Source organism: Aotus nancymaae, unplaced genomic scaffold (assembly GCF_030222135.1).
Source record: "Aotus nancymaae isolate 86718 unplaced genomic scaffold, 86718_ANA_hifiasm-v0.15.2.pri h1tg000011l, whole genome shotgun sequence".
Taxonomy (NCBI): domain Eukaryota; kingdom Metazoa; phylum Chordata; class Mammalia; order Primates; family Aotidae; genus Aotus; species Aotus nancymaae.
Window position 1 is genome coordinate 64,379,642 of NW_026988422.1, and position 17,926 is coordinate 64,397,567.

General features: G+C 37.8%; 1 protein-coding gene across 1 annotated transcript in view; it reads right to left on the bottom strand.

Moving 5' to 3' along the window:
* The window catches only part of CEP128 (centrosomal protein 128), a 449,972-nt gene that overhangs the window by 274,860 nt on the left and 157,186 nt on the right, over positions 1-17,926 (bottom strand). Inside the window, exon 15 of the mRNA XM_064375102.1 lies at positions 11,764-12,414. Coding sequence (XP_064231172.1) covers positions 11,764-12,414 — 651 coding nt within the window. The remainder of the gene's footprint in view (positions 1-11,763; positions 12,415-17,926) is intronic.

Sequence of the window (17,926 nt, forward strand, 5' to 3'; positions counted from 1 at the left end):
AGACACACAGTGAGTAAAAGGAGAGTCAGGATTTGAACCCAGGAATTCTTTCTAATGTCCATGCTTTCAACTACGCCACACTGCCTCCCACAAAGTACAATATCTTCGGGTTTTAAAAACCAACTTGGTGCAACTAGAAATGCTAACGAAACACACCTACCAGTTGCTAACAGTCTGTAAACAATCACATTTAATCTGTTTAAAATATATGTTATAATGCCTAAAATATATGTTTATTTTTATAAGTTTATTATATGAGTTTAATTAGGTATGTAGGAACATAATCAATGGAAACAACTTCCTGAAAGAAAGAAGTTTTGTGAGTTTTAGACAAAACCTGTATTTTATTTTCCCCACAAAATTTACCTAAGACCTGATGTCACATTAAATTAACAAAGAAATTGATTTTTTAATGAGCAATCCTATATTCACAGTCCAAAATAAATTTACAAAATAAAGTCTCTCATCAGGAAAATTATTCAATTATGATTTTAAGTTTCAGTAGAATGCTTTTACTTTTCTTTATGTCCTATCAAAAGCATAAGTAAATACGAAGAATTTCCCCCTAAAGTCAGTAGTGTGCTGAAGCCAGCTCACAGGCACTGTCAAAAGCCAGCTGTGCTCTTCTCGTCCCAAGTTCATCCCTCTCCAAAGACGTCTCATTTGTAGCTTGAAATCAGCCAAGAGAGGGATATTCAGAACCACCAAACTTGGCAAATGCTATAAACCGAGGAAGCTTCCACCCACAGGAAGCTTGTTTTCAAATATTTATCAGCACACCAATACTGAAGCTTGACTAACAAGTTACTTATTATTGTGGTTTTTATTACATTTATATTTCATTTTAGAATTTACAAAGTGATGTTTTGTGCACAACAACCCAGTGATACGGAAGGACATTACTATTCCTATGTTAACAGTGAGGCACAAAAAAGTGAAATAACTTGACCAAGATCATATAGTCAGCAAATGGTAAAAATACAGAACTCCAATCCTGCATCTTTTCATTCTAAAAAAAGGCTCTACAAAATGATTTTGTTGAAATTATAATGAGGTGATAGACCAATATCCTGAAAATATTAATAGCAGACCATGTCATTAAAACAGTTTAAATTTAAATTTAAAAACAGGTATGAGAGGGGTGATTCTAGATGGAGTAGAAAAACAGAACTAATTTGTACAGAGAAAAAATATGGATGAATTATCAGAGCTTTTTAGACTCAAAAATGTAATAAATTAAAGTTAGGCTGAAAGACACAAAAAATATAACATGTATAGAGCCACTTGCTTAAAACCTTATTGTGTGCACAATTCAATATACTACATCTCCTATGATGGCCTTTGCTATCGACTTATTTTAATTAATATAAGTAAGCAAAAAGTAAGGATATATTAATAAAATAGCATGAGGTGGTGATTGTTTCTTAAGGGTAAATTGTTTGGCTTCAAAGGAAACTGTTAGGCTCACACAATCCATGGTCATTCTTCCAACTTCTGTGCAACCTCAGTATCACATTAGGAAATAGCTTTAACACCTTTCCCAGATATCAATATTTCAAATAAAAAGAAAAAAAAGTTCAAAGGTTTCAAAAGATCCATGGAAGGCATGTAAATTCTAAATTCTTTACACATAGGGAATTTACTAAAGCTTTGTTATCATCTCAAAACAAATGAACTCAAAGTACTTCCTTAAGAAAAAATGAGGAAATCAATTTTGCCACATTACATGGAGAAATCTAAACCAAAGAGATCACAAAGCAAGTCAGGAGCAAATGCTCCGATTTCTAGCTTTTTAAACATTTCAACTCATATCCACTGAGTATCTTCTGTATGTCTGGAACATTATGCTAGATACCATAAGGGATACAAAATGGCTTAGATCTAATGCCTGTCCCTGTAGAGACTTATGAACATGCAACAAACCAAACCACAAGGCAGCCTAAATGTGCTGTATCTGAGGCACCAATAAAGACCTACAGAAACACAGAGGACCAAGAGATTAGCCCCACCTCAGTTGAGATTTATTCCAACTACAATGGATCCATAAAAGAAGTAAAAATTTGGGCCTTAAAGGGTTTGGCAGAATTATTCTTCCTGCAGACTAGGAGGTCAACTCAGATGGAGAATAAGCAGTGAAAGTATGCATGGGAATCTATATTTGTATGAGGAATACTGGAGGCATAAAAGGTAATGAATGTATATGAGTAAGGGAGAACCACTTCAAGGGGGTCTGGACTGGAATGGAGACTTTGTTACAAAGACAGTAAATAATCAATGAAGGTTTTTCAGTAAAAGTGACATACTCAGATACATATTTTGGGAAAGGAAATCAGATAGTATCTGAAGGCTGAAAGAGAGGAGTTGGGTGTAGAGAAAGGAACTAAGGGGATGTAGGGAAGTTCCTTAGAAGTATGACTCGTTATCCAAGTTAGCAGTCTGCATTCTGTTTTCTAGTATGACAAATGATATACTATCCATATGCCAATGAATCCATGAGCAAATGCAATTACTATGAAGCAAGCTATACCTCTATTACTCTATTTCTCACTGAAGAATGCATATCTGAATGTGAGAATTATGATCTTATAGAGATGATCTTGAACTTGCTCTAACTGAAAAAAATATTACTAACTCTGACCATTGTGTGGATTATTACACAACCTAAATAATGGTAATAAGGAGGGAGGGAGTCAAGATGGCCGAACAGACACAACTCCGGTAAACAAAACCCAGCGACAGAGACGCAGAAATTCAAAGATCTCCTAGCTCCAACCTAGGTACCAGGTGCATTTCAATGGGTCTGGCCAGACGGTGAGCAAAGCCCAGGCAGAGCAGACCAAGGCAGGGAGGGGTGCCACTTCACCCAGAAAGTGCATCTGACCGGTGAGCAGAGGCTCCCCCTCTGGCACTCTGGTCCAGATACAATGCTTCCTCCAAAGCCTCAGCAATACAAAGAACAGGGGATCTTTGCCAGTCAAGGGCCAGGAATTGCAAGTGCAAAGTTGAATAATAATCCAGGATGGTGTCCGGGATTGGCACACATATCTAAGCAAACACATAAGCCCATAAGCCAGCCGGGATAGCCTGCGGACTGAGCTATCGCTCCCTCCCCCTGCCCAGAGAAATAGGGAGCTGAAAGTGGGAGGACAGACTGAGCAGCTGGGCAGGCCCCTCCCCCATGACCAGAGAGAGGGAGCTGAAAACGGGGAGACAGGCAGTGCAGCTGGGTGGGTTCCTACCCTACCCGACAACCCCAGAGGGCTGAAGCACTAATGCTAGTGGGTTGTGCAGCCAGTGCCACAGTCTGAGCTGAATCTTGAATGATCGAGGCCTGTGGAGGAAGGACATAGCCCACCATTAAAGGGGTGGGACTAGGCCTCAGGTTTTAACAAAAAACACAGGAAGCCTAGGTATCAACAGGATGGCATTCTTGATCACCCAGCAGCACCTCCAGGTTAGTGGAAGAGGCAGGTCCAAACTCCCAGTGTAAACAAAAAAGACACAGGAAGCTTACCTAGCAACCTGAAGGAGTCCATAGTAACCAAGAAGCATCTCAACAAGCAGACAAGTGACCTCATTGAGCAGCTCCCTGAGACCACAGCCAGGAAAATCCACAAAGATGGGGGAAAAAAAACAGCGCAAAAAAGATGAAACCATCAAAGACCAGAACATCTATTCTCCTTCAAGGGATCACAACTCCTCAACAACATGGGAACAACATGACCAAGAAAGAGTGTGATGAATCAACAGAAACAGGCTTCAGAAGGTGAATAATAACAAACTTTTCTGAGCTAAAGGAACACATTCTAACTCAATTCAACGTACTAAAAACCCTGAAAAAAGGTTAGACGAAATGCTAACTAGAATAATCAGCTTAGAGAAGTACATAAACAACTTGTTGGAGTTGAAAAACACAGCATGAGAACTACGTGAAGCAAACACTAGTTTTAATAGCCGAATCAATAGCGCAGAAGAAAGGATATCAGAGATAGAAGATCAACTCAATGAAATAAAAAGAGAAGGTAAGACAAGAGAAAAAAGAGTAAAAAGAAATGAACAAAGCCTCTAGAATATATGGGATTATGTGAAAAGACCTAATCTACACTTGATTGGTGTACCTGAATATGATGAGGAGAATGAATCCAAGCTGAAAAATATGCTCCAGGATATTATCCAGGAGAACTTCCCAAGCCTAGCAAGGCAGTCCAACATTCAAATCCAAGAAATACAGAGAACCCCACAAAGATATTCCTCATGAAGAGCAACCCCAAGGCATATAATCGTCAGATTCACCAGGGTTGAAATGAAGGAAAAAACCCTAAGGACAGCCAGAGAGAAAGGTCAGGTCACCCACAGAGGGAAGTCAATCAGGCTCACAGCAGATCTCTCAGCACAAACCCTACAAACCAGAAGAGAGTGGGGGCCGATATTCAACCTCCTTAAAGAAAAGAACTTTCAACCAAGAATCTCATATCCAGCCAAACTAAGCTTTCTAAGGGAAGGAGAAATAAATTCCTTTACAAACAAGCAATTACTGAGAGATTTCGTCACCACCAGATCTGCCCTACAAGAGCTCCTGAAAGAAACACTAAGCATAGAAATGAACGAGTACCAGCCACTGCAAAAGCACACCAAATGGCAAAGACCAAAAATGCAATGAAGAAAATGAGTAAGCTAACGGGCAAGAAAACCAGCCAGTAACAAAATGGCAGGATCAATCACACATAACAATATTAACATTGAATGTAAATGGCCTAAATGCCCCAATCAAAAGACAAAGACTGGCAAACAGGATAAAATGTCAAGATCCATCAGTGTGCTGTATTCAGGAAACCCACCTCACATACAAAGACACACATAGACTCAAAATAAAGGGATGGAAGAAGATTTACCAAGCAAATGGAGAACAAAAAACGTAGCGGTTGCAATCCTAGTCTTTGATAAAATGGACTTCAAACCAACAAAGATCAAAAGAGACAAAGAAGGGCATTACATAATGGTAAAAGAATCAATCCACCAAGAAGAGCTAACTACTCTCAATACATACGCACCCAACACAGGAACAGCCAGATACATAAAGCAAATTCATAATGACCTAAAATGAGATTTAGACTCCCACACAATAATAGTGGGAGACTTCAACACTCCACTGTCAATATTAGACAGATCAACGAGACAGAAAATTAACAAAGACATCCAGGACTTGAATGTAGAGCTGCACCAAGCAGACCTAATAGACATATACAGAACGCTCCACCCCAAATCCACAGAATATACATTTTTCTCAGCACCACATCGCACTTACTCCAAAACTGACCACATCATTGGAAGTAAATCATTCCTCAGCAAATGCAAAAGAATGCAAATCATAACAGTCTATCAGACCACAGCGCAAGCAGATTAGAACTCAGGATTAAGAAACACATTCAAATCCGCATAATCACTTGGAAACTGAACAACTTGCTTCTGAGTGTCAACTGGATAAACAATGAAATGAAGACAGAAATAAATATGTTCTTCAAAACCAATCAGAATGAAGACACAACCTACCAGAATCTCTGGGACACCTTTAAAGCAGTGTTGAGAGGGAAATTTACAGCAATAAATGCCCACATGAGAAACAAGGAAAGATCTAAAACTGATACCCTATCATCAAAATTGAAAGAGCTAGAGGAGGAAGATCAAAAAAACTCAAAGCTAGCAGAAGACAAGAAATAACTAAGATTAGGGCAGAACTGAGGGAGATAGAGACACAAAAAAACCTTCAAAAAATCAATAAATCCAGGAGCTGGTTTTTTTTAAAAGATCAAGAAAATAGACTGCTAGCCAGACTAATAAAAAAGAAAAGAGAGAAGAATCAAATAGATGCAATAAAAAAAGATAAAGGGGATATCACCACTGATCCCACAGAAATACAAACTATCATCAGAGATTACTACAAATAGCTCTATGCACATAAATCAGTAAACCAGGAAAAAATGGATAAATTCCTGGACACTTGTACTCTACCAAGACTAAACCAGGAGGAAGTTGAAAACCTGAATAGACCAATCACAAGGGCTGAAGTTGAGGCAGCAATCAATAGCCTACCAACCAAAAAAAGTCCAGGTCCAGACGGGTTCACAGCCGAATTCTACCAGACATAAAAAGAGGAGCTGGTTCCATTCCTTCTGAATCTATTCCAAACAATACAAAAAGAGGGAATCCTCCCTAACTCATTTTATGAGACTAACATCATCCTGATACCAAAACCAGGCAGAGACTCAACTAAAAACGACAACTTCAGGCCAATATCCATGATGAACATCGATGCAAAAATCTTCAATAAAATACTGGCAAACCAAATGCAACAGCACATCAAAAAGCTTATTCATCATGATCAAGTAGGCTTCATCCCGGGGATGCAAGGCTGGTTCAACATACGGAAGTCCATAAATGTAATCCACCACATAAACGGAACCAAAGACAAAAACCACATGATTATCTCAATAGATGCTGAGAAGGCCTTCGACAAAATTCAACATGCCTTCATGCTAAAAACTCTCAATAAACTAGGTGTCAATGGAACCTATCATAAAATGATAAAAGCTATATATGACAAACCCACAGCCAATATCATACTGAATGGGCAAAAGCTGGAAGAATTCCCTTTGAAATCAGGCACTAGACAAGGATGCCCTCTCTCACCACTCCTATTCAACATAGTATTGGAAGTTCCAGCCAGAGAAATCAGGCAAGAAAAAGAAATAAAGGGTATTCAATTAGGAAAGGAGGAAGTCAAACTGGCTATATTTGCAGATGACATGATTGTATAATTAGAAGACCCCATCGTCTCAGCCCAAAATCTTCTCAAACTGATAAGCAACTTCAGCAGTCTCAGGATACAAAATCAATATGCAGAAATCACAAGCACTCCTGTATACCAATAACAGACAAACAAAGAACCAAATTAAGAGCGAACTCCCATTCACAATTGCTACAAAGAGAATAAAATACCTAGGAATACAACTAACAAAGGATGTAAAGGACCTCTTCAAGGAGAACTATAAACCACTGCTCAAGGAAATAAGAGAGGACACAAACAGATGGAAAAACATTCCATGCTCATGGTTAGGAAGAACCAATATCGTGAAAATGGCCATACTGCCCAAAGTAATTTACAGATTCAACGCTATCCTCATCAAGCTACCAATGACCTTCTTCACAGAAATGGAAAAAATCACTTTAAACTTCATATGGAACCAAAAGAGAGCTCGAATAGCCAAGACAATCCTAAGTAAAAAGAACATAGCCAGAGGCATCACACTGCCAGACTTCAAACTATACTACAAGGCTACAGTAATCAAAACAGCATGATACTGGTACCAAAACAGAGACATAGACCACTGGAACAGAACAGAGGCCTCAGAAACAATACCACACACCTACAACCATCTCATCTTTGACAAACCTGACAAAAATAAGCAATGGGGAAAGAACTCCATGTTTAATTTATGGTGTTGGGAAAACTGGCTAGCAATGTGCAGAAAGCAGAAACTGGACCACTTCCTGTCACCTTACACTAAAATTAACTCCAGATGGATTAAAGATTTAAACATAAAACCTAACACCATAAAAACACTAGAAGAAAACATAGGCAAAACCATCCAGGACACAGGCATAGGCAAGGACTTCATGACTAAAACACCAAAAGCAATGGCAACAAAAGCCAAGATAGACAAATGGGATCTAATTAATATTCAGAGTTTCTGTACAACAAAAGAAACCACTTCATAGAGTGAAGTGGCAACCAACAGAATGGGAAAAAATTTTTGCAGTCTACCCATCTGACAAAAGGCTAATATCCAGAATCTACAAAGAACTAAAACAGATACACAAGAAAAAAACAAACAACCCCATTCAAAAGTGGGTGAAGGATATGAACAGACACTTTTCAAAAGAAGACATATATGAGGCCAACAAACATGAAAAAATGTTCATCATCACTGGTCATTAGAGAAATGCAAATCAAAACCACATTGAGATACCATCTCACACCAGTTAGAATGGCGATCATTAAAAAATCTGAAGACAACAGATGCTGGAGAGAATATGGAGAAATAGCAACACTCTTATGCAGTTGGTGGGAATGTAAATTAGTTCAACCATTGTGGAAGACAGTGTGGCGATTTCTCAAGGACCTAGAAATAGAAATTCCATTTGACCCAGCAATCCCATTATTGGGTATATACCCAAAGAACTATAAATTGTTCTACTATAAAGATACATGCACATGTATGTTCACTGCAGCCCTGTTTACAATAGCAAAGACCTGGAACCAACCCAAATGCCCATCAATGATAGACTGGACAAGGAAAATGTGGCACATATACATCATGGAATACTACGCAGCCATAGAAAATGAACAGTTTGTGTCCTTTGTAGGGACTTGGATGAATCTGGAAACCATCATTCTTAGCAAACTGACACAAGAACAGAAAATCAAACACTGCATGTTCTCACTCATAGGCGGGTGCTGAACAATGAGAACACGTGGACTCAGGGAGGGGAGCATCACACATTGGGGGCAATTGGTGGGGGCTAGGGGAGGGACACCTGGGGGTGGGAAGGGTGGGGAGGGATAACATGGGGAGAAATGCCAGATATAGTATGTATCTATGCAACGACCCTGCATGACCTGCACATGTACCCCAGAACCTAAAGTAAAATAAAATTATAAAATAATAATAATGGTGATATGACATAAGTACTAGTGAGAAGGGAGATTCTGGTTTCAACAACACCCTCAAGAAAACCACAAACTCCTTAAAACAAACTATTCTCTAGGCCATGCCCATTTCTCCTAGCAAATTATTACAAGTTTGTCCTTATGCAAAAACCCTGCCTTCTTTTGACATCACACTATTTCTCATCGACCCCCACTTCCTTGCCAGCAACAGCTGACTGACCAGTCATCTTCTTCACTTTTTTGGCATGTGATCAATTAATACCTTCACAATAATATCTTAAATATCCAAATGTCCATCTCACAAGGTAAGTTATTTCACCTGTTCTTTCCCAACCACCTTCACCAACACTGCACAATAGCAACCACTGCATGACCACACTTTAGACTTTAACTCTGAAAACTCTTATATTGCACTGCAATAAAAGAATGCCTGACCTCTGACTGCAGATTTTTTTTTTTTTTTTGGAGATGGAATCTCACTCTGTCACCAGGATGGAGTGCAGAGGCACCATCTCTTGACTGCAGATTTTTATCCCTCAACTTTCTCATTCCTTTGGCCACAATCTTTGTTCTTCAATGTTAGGCCACATGGACTTTACATGCTTCCAGACAAGTCTCGTTCAGTTTGTACCAGTCTTCTTAATAGTTTTCATCTTCTCTGTTCCTAATTTCTTGCTCCACTGCTGTCCTAGTCTACTTCAGAGAGAAGGACAATCAGTCAAGATTTACATCAATTTCCCCAGATCATCCCTACCAACTTACCCAATCTTCTCAATCCTTCAGAAGAAGAGATGCCTGGTCTCCTGTTGAATGCTATATACTCTATTTTTTATCAAATCCCCTCACATCTCCTCATGTACTTTCTCCATCAATTTCTGCTGAATGAAATGAAGGCTTTTTATACTTCTTTATGCTTGCCTGTTACATTTATTACTCTTAATTATAACTTTGTTAAAATGTCCTACCTGGATTTCCAAGATATCATTCTCTTCTGATTCTCTTCCTATCTCTCATATGGTCTTTTATTTTTATTTGTTAGGTCCTTTTTCTAAATTCTTTCTTTAAACCATTAGTGTTTGAAAGTCTCATCCTCTTCTTATTCTGTGTACAATCTCATCCAAACCCCATGATATCAGCTACCACCTAAGAATTACTGGCTCACAAATATTTCACTCTAATTTCAATTTCTCCCTCAACTCCTGACCCTACCAATTATTATGTACCAATCTGTTCCACCTAGATTTTCTTGGTTAAGCTTAAAGTCCCTCCCATCTAACACAATATGCAAACAACAACAACAACAACAAAGCAAACCGGATTTGCCACTGTTCTCTTCAAATCTTCTATCCTGTCTGTATTCTCTATGTTGGCAATAGCATCATTATCCACCTAGTCACCCAAAGTCATTACCAACCCATCCTTGACGGTAAACTTTTTCCAGAATAGCAAAACGGTTACGAATACAGTTAATTACCTAAGTTCAAATTCTTTTCCTACCACTTTCCTGCTGTAAGACTGTGGGCAAATTACTTAACCTTCTGTATCCCAATTTCCTCATCAGGGAGAAAATAATACCACACAATCTGCAGGGTGAGGTGGGTATGAAATGATTAACACTTGCAAAGTACTTAGAGCAGTGACTGGCACAAAATGTTGAAAATAATGTTTGCTGGTAGTATTATTATTATCAGAGCCAATCAATCAACACGTAATATATATTTCGTTTTCTATAAGATCAGCTCTTCTTCTCCATATCCCTAATTCTACTTTTGTTTATATATTTACCATCTCTGAAAGATTACTATTCCATAGTTTATCAGTATTAAAATGTGTATCTTCCACATTTTACCATCTCTGACCTGGGAGTTCTTATACATGATAGCATATCATGGTTTCATAGGCAGGAGGCAGCATTTTTATTTCTTAGGAGCATACGCATCTAGTAATAACAGCAATGATGCATCTTACAAGGTGTCTTAGGTTTGATGAAATATAGTAAGGGTCTCTTACCTATTTAGCCTCCATTCTGACCCGCCAATACCACCTGAAGACCCCAAATCCACTAATGCCAGAAGGCTATCTGGGACTGGAGAAGAACTCATAAAATAGCTATATCATTTTACAGATGTCAGCTATTTCAATATCATTTCATCTTGCATCATCAGCATTTTTAAAGTAGTAGTTGCATTTTAAAGACTTTTGAAAAACATTATAATAATGAACCTTTGAAGATTTATCCATTCATTCATTCACCTATATTCAGTAGATATTAACAATGTTCCAAAAATCTGTTCTAGTCACTGGGGATATAGCTATAAGCAAAACAGACAAAAATCCTCATCCTCAGAGTCTTCACTCTAATAAAGGGAGATTAAAAAATAAATAGTATGGAATCTATATCGTATGATGGTAAGTGCTATGGGAAAAAAAAGAAAAAAACAGGAAGAGGAACAGATTTATCACACTCCTGACAATCATGTTATAAAATGCCCTGCATGGTGATAACGTTAATAACATTAGACTTTAGAAACATTTTCTCAAATGCAAGACCCCAATTAGGCATTTACCCAGGCTACTTTGATTTGGAAAAGAAGGAGTAAATCTCAAAAGCCTTGGGTTTACACAGCCCATAAGCTGATCCACTTTAGTTACCATACTAATAAGGACTGTGGTTATAGCTTCTCTGGCCTTGATGAGTCTTTGCCTTTTTTTTATATTTTAGGAGGTCATAAATGTTGGATGAGGGCACTTTTCAGGTCCACGACTTACTGCCACCTCTGCCTTTCCTGAACTCCCCAAACAGCTAAACGTTCTTTATAAAGGGCTTCAATGCTCTGAAATAGGTGCTCCCAGGTGGCTGTTATAACTCATTTCAACCTGGCTGAACAGGCATGAATAAGCCTCTTTATTGTTGGTTTTATCTTCCCTTCAGTGCTTGGGAATACAGAATGATCTCTAAAAGTTTACGCTTTATTAACTTCATGAGCCACCAGAAAAATTCCTTCAGTATCATCAGGATAATTCAGCACAGGTACCTTCAATGTCCTGATATGATTCTCAGCCTCACTCTTTTCTTTCTTAAAGTGCTTCATCAGCTCCTGGATATTTTGTTCATGCTTCGTTTTCACACTCTGCAATGACGATGTGAGATCTTTCAGCTCCCTCTGGTGCACGTCTCGTTCCAGCTTTAACTGTGTGATGATGGTATCTGTTTCTTCATCCCTGGATTTTGCCTGTGCAGTGAGGTCAGAAAGGTTCTTAAGCACTGCTTTCTTGGCTCTCTCTTCCTCGGCCAACTTATTAGCGAGATCTGCTCGGATGGCACTCAGGTCCTTGATGGATTCTTGCATCTCAAGAAGCTTAGCTTTGTCCTGGGCCTGGCTCTTCTTGAGCTCTGCAATTTCTTCCTCCAAATGAGCTTTCTCAGCTTTCATCTGGCTTTGGATCTTACTCTGCTTTTTCAATTCACTTTCCAGTCTATGGATGGTGTCCAGGGAATTCTTGACTTCTAATTCAAGGTTAGCTTGATGAGCCTTAATATCACTTAGTTTCTCCTCCTTAGAGTGAAGCTCCTCCTCCTGAAGGGCACGCTTTGTTAGGGCATCGTTCAATTCCTTTCGAAGATTCTCTATTTGTTGTAATGCTGCGTACAGCTGGCTTTTCAATTCATCCTTTTCTTTCAAAATCTATCAGGTTAAGAACATGAAGCAGAAAGAAAAGTTACTGTAAAATTCACCATACAGTCTGCCAGTTCGCAAAATAAAGCTTAACCCACATGGAGAAAACAAAATTCATCAATAATTTTTGTATTTTTTCCATTTTGTAATAAAGATACTTTTAGGCCAGAAAGGGGGGAAGTATATAATTGTCCTGAAATAGCAACATACTGAATGTTATTTCAGATTTTCATCACCAAAACTTATTTTAATCCATGGTCACAAATAATTATTTAAATGTAAGATAAAATTGAGCAAACAAATGGGGAAAGAAAAGACTCTCATTATAAAGAAAATTTACCAGAGGTTGAAATAATACAGTAGTACCTAAAATAACAATGATGTGCATTCCAATGATACACTTTTAAAAAGGAGAAACCCCAAACAGAGACGGAAAATAATATAGAGAAACATGCAGATACAATATAAGAAAGTGTATGGTACATTCAGCCATTATTTTAAAAATATCAATGGTGACAAAAACTCACCAATATGCAACTGGGAGCCTTGAAGCCCACAAAGGTAAACATAAGATTAAGTTAGGGGAGGTTGGGAAAAGGCTCAAGTGAAAAGTCAAGGCCTAGAAGTCCATCATTCTATGCCAGCCTCTCTACGATTTACATTGAGGGACGGAGGTCAAGGGTTAACTCTTGTGGCCTCTAATTCTCACCACCAAATCACTGCAAATAAAATAGTGGGCAACCAAGGGAGCCAAGATTGTTTTCTATTCAACACTGGCACCAAAGATAATCTCCGTGCCTACTTACTGATGCTCACACCATGGCTTGAAACAGGCAAGAAAAAAAGGAACCAGTTAAAACTCATTACAGAATTACAAATAATGAGCTAAAATGCAAATATTTGCAAGACATTTCTACACTTTATATTTCATACTTTAGTATGAAATAAAACAATTATGAAATAAAACAATTTATGATAAAAATTTAATGAGTCAATCACTCAAAAAAAAAAAGTTTCCCCAATCCTTCTCAGTTTTAACTGAAAGAAAGAGCACAAAGCTAACATGAGAACTGATAAAAGGGGAATAAGCAGTTGAGCTCCAACTGGAAAGAAGTGAATTTCATTCTCAATTCAATCATGGGCAATTCTATGGCCTCAAGAAAATCATTTCTCTTACTAGAGAAAATAATAACAGCTATTTCATAAGATTGTGATGAAGATCAGTGAAAAAGGGGAAACAAAAAGTTAGAGAAGAATTTAATTTCAAGGAGGTCCTAGGGTCTCAGGGAGGTATTTATGCAAGGTAGTGATCAAAACTGTAAAAACAGCCAGGCACAGTGGCACACAACTGTAATCCCAGATACTTGGAAGGCTCAGGCGGGAAAATAGCTTTGGCGCAGGAGTTCGAGACCAGCCTAGGCAATATAGCAAGACTCAGTCTCTACTGTGAAAAGAGGGGATAACTGAAGATAAGGAACTCTGGTACACAGATGGAGGATTTCACTTTCAAAAGACTGTAAGGTAGGAGCAATATAGATGAGCCTAAGGGTAGATGTATTATTTTTCTATTGCTGCATAACAATTTCCAACGACTTAGTAGCTTAAAACCATACTCATTTTTTATCTCACTGTTTCCAATAGGTCGAAAGGCCAAGCAAGGTATTCAACTTAAGGCCTCCTAAGACTAAAATCAAGGTATCAGCTGGCCAGGGTTCTTATCCGGAGGCTGAGGAGAATCCATATTCAAGCTCATTCAGGTTTCTAGTAGAATTTGTTTCCATACAGTTGTAGGACATTGGGTCCCCATTTCCTTGCTAGCTTTTGGCCAGGGGTTATTCTAAACTTCGAGAACCCAACCTTGTTCCTTGGCTCATGGACTCCGCCATCTTCAAAGTTTGCAACAGCTGGATGAAGCCTTCCCAAGCTTCAACTCTCTCCGACGTCTCGTCTCTCAATAGCCAAAAAAAAACTTCTGTTGAGGGCTCGTGATGAGATTAGGCCCATCCAGAAAATGTGATCACAGAAGTAATATCTTATCATATTCATGGGTTCTAGAAATTAGGGTGACTTCCTGGTGGGTGGGGGGCATTCTACTTACCAAACTAGAGAACACAAAAACTGACAGAATCAAGTTTGGGCTGTAAAGATAACGTGGGAGGGACTGATCGAGGGTTGGGGCCTTCAATATAGTGATGTATGTTTGAAGCAGATAACTTAGCCCTCTTGGCATGAGTTGAGAGAATTATAGGCAGTGCTGAGGATTAAAACATTATTTTACATGGTAGGACATGAAGTCCTACCATGTAAAGCATCTTTAATTATGAAACATTATTTCTTCCTGAAATTGGATTAAAAAGCAAAGGTATTTCTTTTTCTTACATAACAGGAAGTCCAGAGGTAGGGTGGTTCAAGAAGAATCCCTCAAAGCTCAGGCTCTGGTATTCTATAACTCTCCATCTTTTACTGTCTTTGCAGTGTTCCAAGCTTCACATCAATTCCTGACAAAGATCATAGCCTCAGGGCAGACAGTCACAGACCATGTGGGTCAAGTTTGGCACTTCTTTGGCAATACAGATACTAAAAACTAAGCTCTGCCAATTTGCTTCTGGTTAATTGCTTACCTAGTAACACAGCTTAAGACTTTGTCTAGACATTTTCTCTGACTCTGAAAATGTCAATGTCTTTACTACCATTTCAATAGCCTGGACATACCTAGGGCCCTCAGTTGAGTAGCCTTTATCTTGAGGCAAATCAAAACAGTGGAATTGGGTCCCCTTTGTCTGGCCAGGAATGCTTAAGTACTTGAAAGGATCCCGGGAAAAAGCCTTGATTTTTAACCTCTTTTTTTTCTTTTTTCTTTTTCCTGTTTCCCGCCTCCCTCTTGTGCTTGCATTAACTTCAGTTTGGATAAATAATTTGGCTTTTCCAAGTCTAAGGGGTTCCCAATTATCAGACTCACAGTCAATTTGGATTACACATTACAGACTTCAGGGTTCCCACCTTAAAAAACAGACAAACAAACAGAAACAAACAAAACTCTCTGCTTTTAGACAGACCAGTTTCAATTTAAACTTGTCTTTGTCTTGTCAGACCTTTCTAAAGGCTGTAATATGTACACAACATATTCCAGCATCCTAAAGTTTTCCTACCATCACAATACTATCCTCTGATTCATAGCATCAATGCCTCTAAATATGATTTCTGATGGCTTAAACCAACTGCTTCCAACCGCATAGCAAGGTTTACCAACTTTCTCTTTAGAACAATATGATCCTCTCTTGCCCCTAAACCTACTTCTCCTCACAGTCAGTCCTAGAATTTCAGTTCTTATTTCTAGAACTCAAATTTTACATAAACTTGAATTTCTTCTGCTGAGAGAAAATCCCAATCTGAACTAACTTAAACCACAAGAAAATCATTCCAGGCATTCATACATGACCACTGAGATAGGTAAGGGGGGAAAAAAGAAAAGAAAAGAAAATCATTCCAGGCAGAACTGCTCCAGATACAGTATGTGAAAGCTCTAGGTTCACCTCTCTGCAATTTTGTACTTAGTGATGGTCTTATATTAATTATCAAATGGAATGGATAGGGGAAGAGAGGAGGTAACCATGACTACTACAGAAGCCAAATGACACTTCTATGCAAGTTTTGCTCTTACTGTTTAGGAGAAGGAATAGAGTAAGTGGAAAGTGGAGTTGACTCCAGATTATAAATCAGTAAAATGTATGAGGGAGAAGAAAGAAATTGAAGATGTTGGTGAGAACATCATCGAAGTAGCTTTCAATGAAGTCCAATGTGACAGGAAAAAAATTAAATCCAGAAAATGGCTAGTAAACCAGAGGAATGTAGAAAGATCAAAACTAGGTATTAATATTTTAAAAAGCTAGGGGGTAGGGAATAGAAGAATTATGAAAGATCAGAGACTGAGCTTTGAAACTGAAGGTTTGGACATGGAACAATTAAAGATGAAGATAAAATTTAAACACAGAAATTAGACACTGAAGTAGAATTATTTTAGTTAAGGTCACTATAAAATAAGACATCAGTGAATTATAAGGATATAGACTTCAGTTGGTTGCAGACTTGAACTCTGAAGTTACTAAGGATGATGGCAAGAATTGCATGTCATAAAACATGTTGATGTGAAGCCAAGTGCTAAAATCCTTGAGAAATGTAGGGGCATAAATGAAAAATAGCCAGCAGTCAAGAGAAAAAAGGCGAAAAGAATGTTCTAACCAGGCAAACCAAGCTTCCAAAAGGGGCAAAAGAAAAGATTATTGAAAGACCTGAAAACAGCTGTGTGAAGCCAAAAGCATGATACGATCTAAAACCATGGCAGTTATAGGAACAGAAGCCAACTCCTCAAAGACCTGAACACAAAGTATTATATATACAGTTAGGTTTTTTTAAATTACCAGCAAGGTAGATGAGGGGATTGTTAAATGTGTGTTTTGTTTTGTTTTTACCTGCATGTGAGGGAAAATGCAGGCAGATGGCTGGATTATACTAAAACATAGTCTAGCATTTCTTGAACTGCATATGATAGGACTGCATATGCATTCAAAAAATGGTACACTTTGGCATTGAGCCTTCTTACTTTCAACTATTCAAAAATTCAGGCTTTACAAGATAGCATATATTATATATGATTCTTTTTTTCTGTCAGCAGGAGGGAAATACACAGAAGGAAAATACAGTAATTTAAGATTCTTGACATCAAATACTATCAAGCAAAAAGCTCAATATATAAGCAAGTCAGTTATTCTGCCAATTCAGCATAGGGGGGAAAAAACCCTAGGAAGTATTCCCATTATCCATATTTTTAAAAATGAAAAAAATTGGAAACATTCAGAAAAGCATATACTATGATCGGAGTCCAAGTCCAATTTTTTCCTTTATCGTTTTCAAAGCACCTGTACAAACCAATAATTTCAAACAGCACCTTATAGAAAAAGAGAAGCAAAAATACCACAATTTACGACTAGATTATTTGTATCTACAAACTTTCGGTCTCCTAATATCTGTTACCTACGTATCCCTGAAGTACATCATGATTCCCTGACGTAAATATCCATTTCATTGTCTTTTGAGGAAAGTATACAATTTAATCTGTCTGGGTTTTTTATTTTTCCTGCAGTGATATGTGATTTGATATTACACATTCTTCAGTAATGAAGTAGTATTACAATATGATACATATCTGATAATCTTACTAAGATTCCAGAAATGTAAAAAGCAGGAAAAAAGAAATAAATCAGAGAATTTTTTTCTAAAATTTATATCTAAAAATATACTAAAAGGTAAAAAAGCCTTTTGTCTTTTAGTATTTTTCAGTATTTTTCTTTTTAGATATTTTTTAGTATTTTTTATTTTTTAAGTAGTAAATCTTAAAGCAGAAAATAATTTATGCTAGAAAGAGAAAATTGGCAGTAGGCACAAAACCATATGCAAATATGAGAACAGAATCATATGAGCATATAAAATGACTCAGTAAGACTACTTATTAAGTAATTAATTT